This window comes from Urocampus carinirostris, chromosome 1, assembly GCF_059441175.1.
Source record: "Urocampus carinirostris isolate Australia breed hairy pipefish chromosome 1, RoL_Ucar_1.0, whole genome shotgun sequence".
Lineage (NCBI taxonomy): Eukaryota > Metazoa > Chordata > Actinopteri > Syngnathiformes > Syngnathidae > Urocampus > Urocampus carinirostris.
In genome coordinates this window covers 71,560,026-71,576,502 of record NC_142349.1, presented here as the reverse complement: position 1 = coordinate 71,576,502, position 16,477 = coordinate 71,560,026, and the positions used below count along the sequence as shown (strand labels likewise).

General features: G+C 41.8%; 1 protein-coding gene across 1 annotated transcript in view; it reads left to right on the top strand.

The window, feature by feature from the left end:
* The window catches only part of paxip1 (PAX interacting (with transcription-activation domain) protein 1), a 45,488-nt gene that overhangs the window by 12,715 nt on the left and 16,296 nt on the right, over positions 1–16,477 (top strand). The window contains exons 7-12 of the mRNA XM_088350184.1: positions 907–1,410; positions 3,858–3,973; positions 4,996–5,878; positions 8,545–8,639; positions 11,682–11,777; positions 13,035–13,172. Of these exons, the coding sequence (XP_088206310.1) occupies positions 907–1,410; positions 3,858–3,973; positions 4,996–5,878; positions 8,545–8,639; positions 11,682–11,777; positions 13,035–13,172 (1,832 nt within the window). The remainder of the gene's footprint in view (positions 1–906; positions 1,411–3,857; positions 3,974–4,995; positions 5,879–8,544; positions 8,640–11,681; positions 11,778–13,034; positions 13,173–16,477) is intronic.

The following is a 16,477-nucleotide window of genomic DNA, read 5'->3' as shown; positions in this document are numbered from 1 at the left end:
TTCCTTTTGAAACGAAAGTGGAATAAGAAAGCTTGATGCGGTTGAGAAAATGGTCGGACCGCTTTTTTCGACCACTTTTTCCCACAGAGTGGGACCTCTTCAAGCGCATCTCCCAAAATTAGGTTAAAACTTGACTTTATTTATCTTTATAGAGCATATTACTTTATGAAATGTTTATTTTTTAGTACATAACAATACAGGTTACTCATACAAGCCTTAAACATACTTGTATAAACCTTAAACATACAAAATATAGCACTGAAGCAACTTACGGACAAATTCGGCCTACGAACGATCGTCCGGAACCTAGCTCGTTCGTAAGTAGGGCAGCGTCTGTATTCTTTGTGCCACACCAATTTGAAGATAATTAGATAATCACATTAGTCAACACAGCACGGAGGCACAGTGGTTAGCGCGTGTGCGGCACAGTTCAAAGGTCTTGGGACCCTCCTGTGTGGGTTCAAATCCAGCTACCGGACTTCGTGTGCGGAGTTTGTATGTTCTCCCAGTGCTTGCGTGGGCTTCCTCCGGGCACTTTGATTTCCTCCCACATTTCAAAAACATGCATGTCAGGTTAATTGGCCGGTCCAAATTGTCCCTAGGTGTGAATGAGCGAGCGAGTTGTCTGTCCCTGCGTGCCCTGCGATTGGCTTGCAACCAGTTCAGGGTGTCCCCTGCCCACTGCCCGATGATTGCTGGGATGGGCTCCAGCACCCCCGCGACCCTACTTAGGATAAGCGGTGCAGCTAATGAGATGAAATGAGAGATGAGACATTAGTCAACAAGTCCCAATGTTTCTGTCATTAGTAGGTGATATCTTAGCTTAATAGCAAAAAAGACTTGCCTACATTTCAGAAAATGTACAACCATTCTTGAATCTCATAATGTCCAATATTTCCAATGCAGCTAAAACCCGGAATGATGAAACCCTATACCACCCGCGACTTATTTATGTGGAGCCAGAAGAAGCTGACGAGAGCGAAGCCGAGTCGTACGACCAGCGATCAAACGGAAGCTACAGCCCGCGGCGCTCCAGCGGCGGCTCTTCTGCGGAATCGAGTCCACGCCGACGACCAGGCCCCAAAAAACTTAACTCCATCTCGCCCTCGTCCCCGCGGAAACCCGAGCGTCGCAGCGAGCGCATGTTCGACGACTCCGACGATGACTCGTCCACTGAAAAGGAAGGCACCAACCTCAACTGGACTCCTGCAGAAGTCGTGACGCCGACGCCTCCGTTTGGGCCCGGTGTAGCCAGGCGGCGAAGCGGGCCACCTGGCAACAAGGACCCGGTATCCTCAACCGGCGGCGGGCTGATCAACCTATGCGCCACCGTTCCTCCCGTTCCTGGCGCCGGTGCCATTTCAGCAGAGGTCCGCACCGCTGTGGCCATCAATCAAAATGCACAACAAGGTCAGTAAATTCAAATAAGCAAAGGTTTGGTCACATCTTCTCAGTTCATAAACATAGTCAGGTGAAGTCATGTTTATTTGTATAGCCCTTAATCACAAGGAGTCTCAAAAGGCTGCACAGACCACAGATTATTGCAAACCATAGACTTTTATGACACCATCCCCTGATCTGAAACTTACATGAGGGCAAAGAAAAACTCAAAAACCTCAACATGAGGAAAAGGAAGAAACCTTGAGAAAGGACCACACATGAGGTAATCCCCCTTCCAGGATGACCAGGCTGCAATGGATGTTGCAATAACAAATAATAAAATATAATAATAATATCTCATCTCATTAGCTGCACCGCTTATCCTCAGTATGGTCGCTGGGGTGCTGAAGCCCATCCCAGCAATCATCAGGCAGTGGGCAGGGGACACCCTGAACTGGTTGCCAGCCAATCGCAGGGCACACAGGGACAGACAACTCGCTCGCTCATTCACACCAAGGGACAATTTGGACCGGCCAATCCACCATAATGTGCCTGAGGCATCAGTTATACTGTTAATTAAAAGTTGTTGTACAGGGTCAAGGGATCCTTGAGCTTATGAGTTTGAACAATTTTTATTGGCACTTTTAACAGCAATTAAACACATTCATAATTTCATTATATCATATTCTAACAATATGATCCTTGAGCTTATACGTTTAAGTACATAGATCATTTGAATATAGATACATAAATATACTTGCGATATCCTTTACAGGACAAATTGCCTTGATCATGTCACAAAAGGAAAGGACATATGTCACAAAAGCAAAGGACGTAACGTCATCGCCACAAAGTTTGTTTTTCAACAAAAATATAAAAGCCGCAAGTGATGCAATGCGTGTTGTACGAAGTGATAGTCATTTGATACTCATTATTTTGAGAGACCTTATAGTTTGGCCTGGAGAGGGATGGGCGCCACCAGGCTGTGCATGCCCAAGACACACTACAGGAAATGGTGACCTAGTGGTTAAGGAATCCAACTAACCAGCCAACCACCAGTATTTACACACGCTGCTGCCCGTCAATGCTGAGGTCTGGCTTATCCCAGAAGAGCAGGATGACCCTTCACATCGAAATACAACAGTGAGCAGATGATGAAGGTGCTGTATCTGAGTCAGATCTGGAGGTTTCTCGTGCTATTGGTATTCATGGAAAAGCAGTGCTATCTGTTTTATGTGGGAGAGCTAACACCTACCCAAAAAACGACCTGAAGAGGGTTGGGTCTTGTAATGCTGTAAGTGCCTAAGACACAGCACAAGAACTGGTGCTCTTGCAACCCCTAGCAGTTGAGAGATCCGTGAACATACAATGAACTCAATCTGTGGTTTGATTCATCTTGGCCTGTTCCCTTTTGCAAACCCTTTTAACCCAAGGTGCCCCGAAACTTAGACAGTTTGCTCACCCTTGGTCTATGCTAAATACAAATTGAAACTGTATAGATAGATAGATAGATAGATACTTTATTCATCCCCGTAGGGAAATTCACACTTCCAGCAGTCTACCCCGTTGTTTAATAACAGATGAACATGATGCCCTAGAGGTGCTTGTAGGGGAGTGGATGACGTCACACACCAGTCCAAAAGTTCGACATCCCTGCGGCAGATGGAAATCTTTTTCTTTGTGTCCAGGGATACACCACCTCGTGTTTGCGAGTCCGTCTCCTCTCCGATTCCCGTAGGCTTTCGTGTCTCTGTATAGTGACGCAATATGTCTACAGTGTTCATTTTACCTCTGAAAAGTGATGAGTCCCGGGGACTCGCATGCTCAAAAATTATGGGTCCCAACAGAGATCTATGGCTCCCCAAAATTTAGTGTTATCGAGGTTGATATTGTAAATCTGTGACAAATATATAATAAAAAACTATATATTCATTCAGTTTTAATCATCAAATTATGAAATCATTTTCTGCATCAAATTATTGTTGGTAATATACCGATCAAAGGGATAACCACAAACCTGTCTTTTTTTCACTTTCTCCTTTTATACTTCCTTTTTTTCTTAACTTCTTTATACAACATCATCATTCGTAATATAATGCATCAAAGCAAGTGAGCCGTTTGAGAGCCGGCTCTCTTTAATGAGTTGAGCCGAAAAAGCCGGTTCTCTAAAAAGAGACGGACTTCTCACCACACAACTCCAGATCGGCGTGCAGACGAAAACTCGAACCGCGAGACCAAAACAATATCTGCCGGATCTGCCTGATGAAAAGTTTGGAGTGCGGTAAATCTTTGTTTTAAAAAAAAAATGTAATCGGGTAATAATGACAATTTTGTGTCAAAAAAGTTGCGTCCCGGGGACGCACGTTGATTTGAGACTATGTGTCCCCAGCAAAAATGATGCGTCTAGGATGCAGGGACGCGGGCAAACGAGAACACTGTGTCTATGAATTGCTTACCTATTACTTTTGTACTTTCAGGAGGCTTATCCGTTCCAGAAGGTAACCCTGGCTGGAGCCCAGCAACGAGAACACTCCGTAACATTACCAACAATTCTGACATGTCACCAAACATTAGACCCACCAATGTAGCACATGTAAGACTCTCTGAAAGCAGACCGTCGTTCTGTGTTCATTCATTCGAATATTCCAACAATTACCGTATTTTCCGCACTATAAGGCGCACCGGATTATAGGGCGCACCCCCAAAAAATAGTTTTTGGTCCTATATTTGACATACATAAGACGCACCGGATTATAAGGCGCTGCAATGGGAATGTGGACAAAACAGTCAGATGATTCAGTCCAACTTATTACCCCCCTTAACATTCCCAAATATCATTCGGAAGGTTAAAGTCTTGGGATTCAAGAAATGCCAACCATTCCTTAGTTTCTATTTTCTTTTTTGCTCGCAACTTTACTGTGCATATGACAATAAACACTTGGAATTGAGTTTTTAAAAATAGACACTCCATTCCATCCATTATCTGCACCGCTTATCACAGAAACATCGAGTTCAGTCTGAAACAAGATACAGGGAAAATATATAGCCGGAGTAGCTCACCGAAGTCGTTATGTTCAATAATAATGTGCAACCATGGTCCTCTTATATCCGTAAGTGTAGTAAATCCAGGAGAGTAAAATATTTACAAATACAGTACAGATTAGTAAAATACTGTTTTCTCTATGCCGTCAACCCAACTTGCTATTCACATTCATCTTTTTCGGCCAATTGCAGGCTTTGTTTTGCCCCTTTAGCCTATGCCAGCCTGTAAATGATAAAAAGGATCCGCCCCCTTTACCTCCGAATAACTTTAGCCAATAGTGATCGATTCAAATGATGATTGACACATTGGTTAGCCAATGAAACGCCGGTAAATAAATCCCAGCATACACCGCGGACTACTTTGCGTTCGGGGGAAAATCTAGTCGGCGGCTGCTACATTAGTTGCAAGACTTTGCGACTTAATGTTGATCCATAAATAAGGCGCACTGTATTATAAGGCGCATGGTCAGCTTTTGAAAAAAATAAAGGCTTTTAGGTGCGCCTTATAGTGCGGAAAATACGGTATACAGAATATATACATTTCAACTATTTTACTCTGTCCTTCTTTGGCAGATAATCCAGAATTTGACAGCGAATCAAGGAAAGCCAATTGAGCAACAAACCAATCAAAGTCACGCCCTGACTCCAAACAGTACCAATCAGCTTCTGTTCAATCAGGCCAAAATGGCCGGGCAACAACTCACAGCTCAGCAACAGCAGCAGTTGATGCAGCAGTCGCACCAGTCGGCCCAACAACACCACCAACAGTTGCCGCAGCAACCTCAACACCCAATGATGCAGCTTCAACAACAACAGCAGCAACAACAGCAGCAGCAGCAGCAGCATCAGATGATGCAGCTCCATCACCAACATCAACAGCAACCGTCACAAGTTGTCCCACAGCAGGGTTTCCCCCAGGGCTTGCCCCAACAGCATCAATTCCTCCAACAACAGCAACAAATGCACCAACAGCAGATGTTTTCGCAGCAGCAACAACAACAACAACACACCTTCTCACAGCAGCAGCTGCGCCCTCAGCAGCTTCTTCGGCCCGGCCTACAGCAGCTGCAACAGCAGCAAGCTCTGCAGCAACAGCTACAGCAGTTCCAACAGCAGCAACGCATGCAGATACTACAACAGCAGCAGCAGCAGCAACAGCAGCAACAAAATCAGCAGCAATTACACCAACAGCATCTACAGCAGCAACAGCAACAACACTTCCTGCAACAGCAGCAGCAAATTCAACAGATGCAGCAGCAGCAGCTACAGAATCACCAGCAGCAGGCCATACAACATCCGAGCCAACAGGCCATACAGCAGCAGCAGCAGCAGCTGCAGCAACAGCAACAGCAGCAGCAACAACAACAGCAACAACAGCAACAGCAGCAACATCAAAGTCTTCAGCCACAGCAGCCTGCTCATATATCACTGTACGGCCATGAGCCAGGACAAGAAAGTGAGTTGGAATGCTTATGTGTAACTGTGGTGTACCTGTCCTACCAAAGATCCACATTCACGCTGGACTGAATGATGAGGTTTTTATTACAGTTGCTGCAAATGAAATGAGTCACAACACTAGCTTCTCTGCTGGCTTTGATCTCTTTGATCTCGTTGGCAGCTCGCTCTGTAGACTGCCCAAAAGCATATCAATGAGCTTTCTTTTCAATTTACATAAAATACATATTAGAATATCACAATACATTTTACATCAATTTTAACAAGATACTTTTAACAAGAGATCGTATAGTGGTTTTTTTAACGTTTACAATGAATTCAACATATTTTTCTTTAGTCTGAATTTTAACCAACATCATCCTTTTTATATATATATGTAAAAGTAGAAATAATAATAATGATTATAAAAACGGATACAATTTATCTGCAAATGAAATGAGTCACAACATTAGTTTCTCTGCTGGCTTTGATCTCTACAAGGGGAATTAACATTTTAGTACAACAGAAACAAAACGAAAATAAATCCAGACAGCTTGACAACATCAATCACATTACTGTGCATGTTGAGAGATTTGTCAGCTGTGGTTATAATGTTTAAAATTAACTTTTTTTGTGGAGCACCAAAAGATGTGTCTTACCGTTGGCAGCTCGCTCTGTAGACAAACAACAAACCCCGCCTCCCGGTCACATGTCAGAAGCCAAAAAACAAACCCTACCCCATACCAGCAGGTGGCACTGTTGGACTCATCGTTGCAGGACACTTACCAAAAACTATACACATATTTCAGCAGGAATTTCAATAAAACAAAAGTTATTATTACACCCTTTACATATGTATCCACTGATTTCAGCTTGTTGAACTTGAGGACCAAACTGTAGTGGAAACAATGTAATGTTCTGCATTTATATAGCGCTTTTCAAGTCAATGAAGACCTTCCAAAGCGCTTTACAATGTGCTTCACACTTTCCCTTTTTACAAAGACTAACTAACCGATAGCAGCGTCAGCCATGCAAGGCAACTACCTGCAAGTAGAAATTTTACACCTTAAATAATCTAATAACCAAAAGGCCTTTATTTTTGGGGATAATGTTTGTGTTAAATAATAATGGTGACATTATCAATAATACTAGATTTCACTTGAAGTCCCTTTCAGTGACACTCAAGGTCGCTGTACAAAAATAAGAAAATAAGTAAAATCATTAAAATCAAAATATGTAAAATATAAATTCAATGGAATCAAATATGTTTATTTATTTTAAGAGTCAAGTCAAGTCATTTTTATATGTATAGCCCTTAATCTCAAAGAGTCTCAGGGTTGCACAGGTTATTACACAGACTATTTTTCAGACTATTATTACACCATCCCCTGATCTGGAACCAATAAGAGGGCAAGGAAAAACTCAAAAACCTCAACATGAGGAAAATGAAGAAACCCTGAGAAGGACACTTTTCTTTTTTTTCCCCGAAAAAAATGACACTTAAAATCTGCAAGTCAGCGTCACACCTTCATATAAGCCCCCCTATGGGAAAATGAGAAATCTTGAGAAGTGGTAATTTCTCTTCCAAGATGACCATGGTGCAATAGCATAGACAATATGGTTGAAAGGGGCGTGGTTTAAAAAAAGGAAACTTGGTTAAAAAACCCACATCAGACTACACAACAGCTTCACAACAGACTTTTCTTAAGACCAGGGTTGGGTAGGGTTACATTAACTGGATTACTTTCAATTACTTTTGGATTACTCCAATACCAAAAATGCTAATAAAAGACAAAAGAAACTAAATATGAATAAAATTAAGACTCACGACACGTGGTAAGCTTTCTCTCCTGGCTTTGATCTCATAAAATGCGACAGAAAGAAAATGAAAATAAATCCCAACAGCTTGCCAACATCATTTTTGCCGTTCCATGTATTCCGTTACTCCCCGAGCCTGCACAAAATTTAGTCATTTTATTCATATTTAATTTCTTTTGTCTTTTATTAGCATATTTGGTATTGGAGTAATCCAAAAGTCATTGAAAGTAATCCAGTTAAAGTAACCCTACCCAACCCTGCTTAAGACTGACACTAACTGGGTTTTCCAGGTAGTATGATAAGGTAACCAGCTCGGTGGCCTTGGGGGTATGGCGCCCGCCCCGAGACTGGGAGGTTGTGGTTCAAGCCTCGGCCAAGTCATACCTAAGACTTAAAACATTGGTACCCGTTGCCTCCCTGCTTGGCGTTCAGCATTAGGGGTTGGAATTGAGGAGTTTGCTCACCTAATGACTCCCAACACCTCAGTTGGGTTGAGCGAGAGGGCTGGGAATCCCCAAAGAGTCAGAAATGACTCTAGCCACCTCCCACTAGTGGGATATGGCTGTGGTATATATATATGATAAGGTTGAGGCAGACTCAAGGCCTCCCCATCAACCAGAACACTATTTAGACACAAAGTTGAGAGTCTTACCACTAAATAAATTGATATAATCAAACGTCAAGTGATCACATAAAAAGTAAATACTTCATTCAGATATACAAATAAAAATAAGGTGATTTCATAACAACTGAATGAATAATGTGACGACCAACAGTACAATCGTAGCTCTTGTTAAAATGAGGTGGTAATTCATCTTTATTGTGGCGATGAGCTGTGAACTGTTATTTCTTTTCTCCCCCATATCACAGTTCCACAAGACGGCTTTTTGCTGGGGTGTGTTTTTGCCATTGCCGACTATCCAGAACAGATAGCAGACAAACAACTCCTGGCCACATGGAAACGGGTAAGTTAACCTAGCCACACTCGGAGACGCTGCATGGTCGTCAGGGTTGGGTAGGGTTACTTTAACTTGATTGCTTTCAATGACTTTTGGATGACTCCAATACCAAATATGCTAATAAAAGACAAAAGAAACTAGATATGAATAAAATGATGACTCACAACACGTGGTAAGCTTTCTCTCCTGGCTTGATCTCTTTGATCTCCGGCAAAACGAACATAAAATGCGACAGAAACAAAATGAAAATCAACCCAAACAGCTTGCCAACATCATTTTTGCCGTTCCATGTATTCCGTTACTCCCCAAGCCTGCACAAAATTTAGTCATTTAATTCATATTCACCGTAAATTCCGGACTATAGAGCGCACCTGATTATAAGCCGCACCCACCACATTTCAAGAGGATAACCGCTTTTGTACTTACACAAGCCGCACCTGTATATAAGCCGCGTGCGCCCACGTTAAAACTTGTAACACAATCACAAATTTTTCCCAAATTCTACTTTAAACCCCGCGATTTTAACTAAGCATAAAGTACTCAGTTCAACAACCACAGCCGACAAAATGAACGGAAAATGATACCGGTAGTTAATATATGAGCAGACCTGCAGAGTCCAGGTCCCGTTAAAAGTAATCCAAGGAAAAAAAAAGTGTATATTTCCAAAGGTAAGGGTGGCGAAAATATATATCCACTTTTGTCTGCCGTGTTCACAAACAATCACCTTTACCGGTCCTCACTTCCCGTCAGTCTCCGCGTTTGTTACGCCCCTTCTTTTTAATTGGTCAGTGCAAGACTTATCAGAATAAGTGTCCAAAATAAATACATTACAAAAATATACAGTTGCAAATACATATTATACATGGTTACACATATTTACAAAGAAAGACGGTACACCGAGAGAGTTTTCAAAGCTTCAATAATAATATTATAACTTTCATCCCAAACCGTGCCTGTGAAGGGTAGCAAAACGCTACTAGGAACACGCTCGCAACACAGTAAACGGGCCTGTTAAAGAAAATGTATGTTACTTGTAGAAGTCACGGTAAACCGGTCCTCATCTTCCTCCTTATAACTGACGCCATTAAAGTCGTCTTCCCAGTATGGGAAAGAGACCTTGTCATATAGACCAAGTCCCAAATGACATAAATTGGCCGCATCACTGAATAAGCCGCAGAGTTGAACGTTTGGGGAAAAAAGTAGCGGCTTATAGTCCGGAATTTACGGTAGTTTCTTTTATTAGCATATTTGGTATTGGAGTAATCCAAAAGTAATTGAAAGTAATCAAGTTAAAGTAACCCTACCCAAACCTGATGGTCGTTAGAGAAAAAAACTTTGCTTTTAGGATCATTTCAGATCTGTCTTTATATTTTGTGGGGCTAGCAAAAATACTGATGTCATCATGTTATACACGTTTTATGAGTAATGCGTGAAATATGACAAAATTACACCTTTTTTATTTTCAAAAAAATTGTAGAATAACAACCGGCCTGTAAATGCTAAAAAGAACCCGCCTCCTTTACTTCCGAATAACTTTAGCCAATAGTGACTGATTCAAATAATGATTGACACATTGGTTAGCCAATGAAACGCCGGTATATAAATCCCAGCATACACCGCGGACGACTTCGCCTTCGGGGGAAAATCGAGTCGGCGGCTGCTTGCCTTAGTTGCAAGACTTTGCGACTTAATATTGATCCATATATAAGGCGCACTGTATTATAAGGCTCATGGTCAGCTTTTGAAAAAAATAAAGGCTCTTAGGTGCGCCTTATAGTGCGGAAAATACGGTAGTATATTTGTGACTCTGCAAAACACATTATTCACACCAGATTTCTTCTTTTGACGGTGCAAGAGAAATTGGAAAGTTGGCCTAGAGCACAGGTGTCAAACAGGCGGCCTGCGGGCCAGATCAGGCTCGCTTAGGGATTGAATCCGGCCCGCGAGACAACACTCAGAGAAACGCAAGAGAAAAACAAGCTGGCAGGTTGAAATAGGCAGGGATCAGAATTTTCCGCGGATCCGCGGATTTCCGCTGTTTTTGAACCCCAAAAGCATTCCGACTTTTTCACTTTTTCTCTTGCGTAGCAAACAAATTCAAAATCCGACTGTCTCACTCTTTCCTTTATTGCTCTGGCGCACCCTGGCGGCCGTTAGAAAAATTGGCCGCGTTGTCGCACAAGCTGCAGGGACTGAACTGCATTTGAACTTATCTTGCAGTATTTACAAAAAAATCAGTTATGTGGGCAAATTATTTTAATCTTCTAAAAATGTTACTTAAATGATAAATATAAGCATGGTTTTGGACAAGTAAATTGCCTAAAACCCAGGTTGTGGAGGGGGGGGGGTGTATCCGCCCTGGTTTATTCCTGGACGCTGGCTATTTCAGCTGAAAATGAAAATCTCCATTCTGATCCCTGAATAGGTCAACTTGATGTTGCCAAAGCCAGGTGCCTCTCACAAAGACACTGTACTTGTATTTATTTATCTCTCTCTCTTTCTTTTCCACTCCTTTTCTCCCACTCTGTCTTTCGCTCTCTGTGTCTCTTTCTCTTCCTTTGTTGCTCCTTGTATCTTTCTCTCTCTGTGTCTTTTAACCTCTTTTGCTCTAACTTCCTTTTTTCCTTTTCTCTTTTCATACCCTTTGAGCTTTCCTTTCTCTTTTTTCTCCTTCTGTCTTTCTGTTTCCCTTTGTTTTTCTTTCTTCCTCTCCCTTTCTATACCCCCTCTCTCACGACTTTTTATCTTTTGTTTCTCACGCTCTCTCCCTCTCTCTCTCTTTCTTTCTTTGTCCCGCCCTCTCTCCTTTTCCCTCCCTCTTTCTCTTATTTCTTTATCTCTTTGTCTTTAATCTACTAGTCTGGCCCCCGAGTTAAAATGACACCACTGGCCTAGAGAGTGCTTAAAATTGTCCGTGAAAAAGTTATACAAACCCTGGAGGGGTCTCTATCATTTTTTTTCCTGAAACTAGCTTGGACTGATTGGTGTTGCATTTCATTGTCTGAAAAATAGATATACAGATACTGTACATTTGGATTTCATTCGCAGGTTATTCAGGCCTACGGCGGGGCAGTTGACCACTCCCTGAACAGTCGATGTACTCACCTGCTGTGTGAGAGTCAAGTCAGCAACACGTATGTCCAGGTACGGAAGCATCAAGTACTGCTTATTCAAAGTTGAATGCGCCTGTCAGCAAAAAAAAAGGATTGCGAGCTCATGCCAACCAGTGTTCCCTCTAAGCTGCGCGCGTGCGCAATTGCGCACTGCTCGCACATTCTCAGCGCACAAGAAAATCTAGCCAGCGCACAAAAATCAGGGCTCAAAATGACTCATTAAGAAGCGACTTAAGTCAAAGTTACAGTGCTTGAAGGTAAAAATACACGGGTTCCCCTGACGTTGTGTCCTAAATGCGGTATTTTGAAGTCGAGTCGAAGTAGAACGAAGTTGAGTAAAGTTAGTAGAGTTTGTCGAAAACCGGCGTCTTCGGCTCGGCTCACTAAAAGGAACCAGCTCTTTTGGGTCCTAAACGGCTCTTCGGCTTGTTTTTGCTTCTTTAATCCCAACATGACCAAATAGTATGTAAAGTTATGCATAAAAATGACTTAAAGGAAGGGGGGAATAGAACAAAAAAGAAAAAAATACCAAAATGAAAAAGTAGTGAAAAGCTGAGGAAAAAATGAAACAAAAGAAAGAGAAAAAAAGAAGGAAAAATTTAGAAAAAAAGCCAGAAAAAAAGAAAAGAAAGACATGTAGGAAAAAAGTAAATAGAAAACAAAAAGAAAAAAAGTAACAGCTCGGAAAAAATAAACACAATAAGATTTCTTTTAAAGGAATTTAAAAAAAAGTAGAAAAAAAAACACGGAAAAAAAAGAAAACGTTAGTGTTGCATTCAAATAATTTCCAATGACATCAAGTGAATCTTGTTGCCAACATTGTACTTCCACTAAAAAATGTGATTAAGTACAGTTCTGTATCTTGCAACCGACTAAATAAGCCCCCCAAAATGTTAATATTATGCGACAAAATATATCAGTGAATAACAAGAAATGTATATCTTGTGAAAGAATTGTAAGAACAAACAACGTTTGTAGGCCATCGTACATGAGTCAATTCATTCAAAAGAGAAAAATAATTCAGCATTGCCGGAAACTCAGCAAAATGTAACGTGATGTCAAGTTTTGGACATGTTTGATAATGACTTAGTTGCCACACTAGGGATTATGGTTGCTCACTGTTGTTTCAAGCGCCGCTCACCGACTTTGTGTGAACGCTCAGACCCGTAAGGAAAATGATAGGGAACATTGATGCCAACCATAAATTGTGTGTAAAACATGAAATATGCTTGCTATGCAGCTTGCCAAACTGTTTTCCTTTCCGACACTGGTGTCCTTGTGTGATCAGGCCCTCCGAGAGGGAAAACGCTGTGTGACGGCCCACTGGCTCAACACAGTGCTGAAACGGAAGAGGATGGTGCCTCCCCATCGGACTCTTCATGTGCCGTTTGCCTTCCCTCCTGGAGCTAAGCCTTGCTCTCAACACGTATGTCCGATTTCTCTCTGAAGATTCCCTACACTCTTTACACTTATTCAAATGTATAACAGATGCATTCTGCAATTCATACGGGGCTCTTGTGCGCTTGTCTCTTCTAAAAATCATTCATTTTGAACATAACACACTAAGGTACAGGTGTCAAACCGGCGGCCCGCGGGCCAGATCAGGCCCGCTAAGGGATTGAATCCGGCCCGCGAGACAACACTCAGAGAAGCGCAAGAGAAAAACAAGCTGCAATATATGTCAACTTGATGTTGCCAAAGCCTGGTGCCTCTCACAAAGACACTGTACTTGTATTTCTCTCTCTCTCTCTCTCTCTCTCTCTCTCTCTCTCTCTCTCTCTCTCTCTCTCTCTCTCTCTCTCTCTCTCTCTCTCTCTCTTCCCCCCCCCCTTTTCTCCCACACTCCATCTGTTCCACTCTGTGTCTCTCTTTTTCTCCTTTGTTCCTGTTTGTCTCTCTCTCTCTCCCGTCAGAGAAGCGCAAGAGAAAAAACAGCTGCAGGTTGAAATATGTCAACTTGATGTTGCCAAAGCCAGGTGCCTCTCACAAAGACACTGTACTTGTATTTATTTCTTTCTCTCTCTCTCTCTCTCTCTCTCTCTCTCTCTCTCTCTCTCTCTCTCTCTCTCCTCCCCCCCCCCCCCCCTTTTCTCCCACACTCCATCTGTTCCACTCTGTGTCTCTCTTTTTCTCCTTTGTTCCTGTTTGTCTCTCTCTCTCTCCCGTCAGAGAAGCGCAAGAGAAAAAACAGCTGCAGGTTGAAATATGTCAACTTGATGTTGCCAAAGCCAGCTGCCTCTCACAAAGACACTGTACTTGTATTTATTTCTTTCTCTCTCTCTCTCTCTCTCTCTCTCTCTCTCTCTCTCTCTCTCTCTCTCTCTCTCTCTTCCACCCCTTTTCTCCCACTCTGTCTCTGTCACTCTCTGTGTCTCTCTTTTTCTCTTTGTTCCTTTGTTGCTCTTTCCCTCTCTGTGACTTTTAACCTCTTTTGCTCTAGCTTTCTTTTTTTTCTCTTTTTCTCTTCATACCCTTTGCACTTTCTTTTCTCTTTTCTCTCCTTCTGTCTTTCCATTTCTCTTTGGATTTCTTTCTTCCTCTCCCTTTCTTTTCCCCCCTCTCTCACGACTTTTTATCTTTTGTTTCTCCCGCTCTCTCTTTTTCTTTCTTTGTCCCGCCCTCTCTCCTTTTCCCTCCCTCTGTCTCTTACTTCTTTATCTCTTTTTCTTTCTCTTTAATCTACAAGTCCGGCCCCCGACAGAATGTTTGTTCTATCGTGTGGCCCCCGAGTTAAAATGAGTTTGACACCCCTGCACTAAGGCTAGCTTTTCACTGCAGGGCTTAATGCTCAATCCCTATTTTTGGGTGAATTTTGATGTTTTTGTGAGATGGTTCACACACTAACTACCGTAAAATCAGACAGAGGCGCGCCTGATTATAAGCCGCACCCAGTATATTTTCAAAAGAAAAAAAAACTCCATTTTGTATATAAATAAGCCGCACTTGACTATAAGCCGCATCATTTTTTTCCGTTTACATTTAAAGAGACTCGTTAAATTATCCCCAATATCGTAGTTTGCGCTCCCCTTTCGATTGATGTCTTTTCCATGATGAGCGTTTGTTAATTCATGCACAAAACGTACATCACATGAATTCATTTATAGATTCACATTCATTCTTAATATTTTTTTCTTTAAATCTTATTTCGTCCAGCAAATTAAAGAATACATTTGAGAACAGTGGAATGTTTTTAATCTGAGCTTTTTTTTTTATGGAAAACCGGATTTGGCCCAGTTTTCACCTGGACCCTAGCTCCAGAGCAGTGCTAGGAATCAAATGGACTGAACCATTTTGAGGCAGTGGAGTGTTTCAGATGCTGCCTTTTTCTGTTTTGTTTTTCTTTTTTCTTTTTTAATCCATAGTTTTTCATCATATTTAAGCCTATCCTATCCTTTATTAAGAAAAATAGATTTTGCTTACGCCCAGGGGTAAAAGTTCACTAAAGATTTAAAGATAACGCCAATGGGGTTTCAATTCTGTGTTTTTGCTGCAGAACTGACAATAAAGCTGACTATGACATGACCATTCAACTACTCCCCCCAGCCCTCAAGGGAGCGCAGCGGCAACAAAATCATGTTTATCGTTCAATCAACCATTTAACCAAAAAAGCACCGTAATCACTGGAGCCAAACCCACAGAAAACACCCGAACACCCAAAACGGTGAGCGGTAAAGGTGGGCGGATCTCTGCGCACAGGGCAAAGCACTCCTTTTGCTCTCTTGTCCAGTGCAGTCTGCGTCGAAGACAAATACGACAATATCCATATCGTTTGCAGTATTTTGTGACATTTTTATGAAAGAACTTTGCTCGCACCTTGTTTTGAAACTATTTTTACAACAAAAATGACGGTCAAAATGAGCATCAACACTCTTAAAGGGGCAGTTTGTGATATTTAGTGCCTTATAGTCATCCCAAAAACTTTTATTCCGTAAAATAAACCAAAAACATTACGGTAATTTGAATATGAGGCAAATATACATGACCATAAATTGTGTCCCTACTACACTCGTGGTAAAGGGATCCAACCAACCATACATGAATCGTTATACCAATGGTTTTTTTTCACACAAAAAAATCATAGGTTAAGAAATTTGTATTTCACAAGTACTACATAACAAAAATAAGTCCCCTACTTAAGTTGCCGCTAAGTTTGTCTGTTGTGTTGCTGCATGCTTTGGCACTGGCTTTTGCTCGCATTAGACAACAGTTTATTACACACATTACACACTTGAGTTTTAAGTAACTGAAGGATGGAGACTGATTTAAGTTGTGTATATATTGATATGGGACACGGCTATGAATTTTTTTGTTTTGTGTGTCGGTTTTGTAGGATTTTGTCTTAAAATGTATGGTGTGGCTCTCCCAATTTTTTTTTTTTTTTCATATTTTGGCCTTTTTGGCTCTTTGGTTGTGAGGGTCAAACAGAGTTGCCGGACACAACCGAATGTTTGATCTTACATTACACAGTCCAGCGTTTTTCCGAATTGCTCAGTCCACAATTTAGTAGATTGAAAGGATTTGGGAGTACAGTCAATAAACATGCCCGATTAAAGTCGCCGTCGACGATAAAGCTCCGTTGGGGTAGTGCAAGCTGATGTTTAGCAGCGGGCAGGAGATTTAGCGCTATGCTAACGTTAGCATCTGGTGAAACTGTTAGCGGTGTGGCCCCCGAGTATACAGCAAACACAAAGACCACAGTTAACTCTCCCGGTACATAGCTAGAAACTCTAT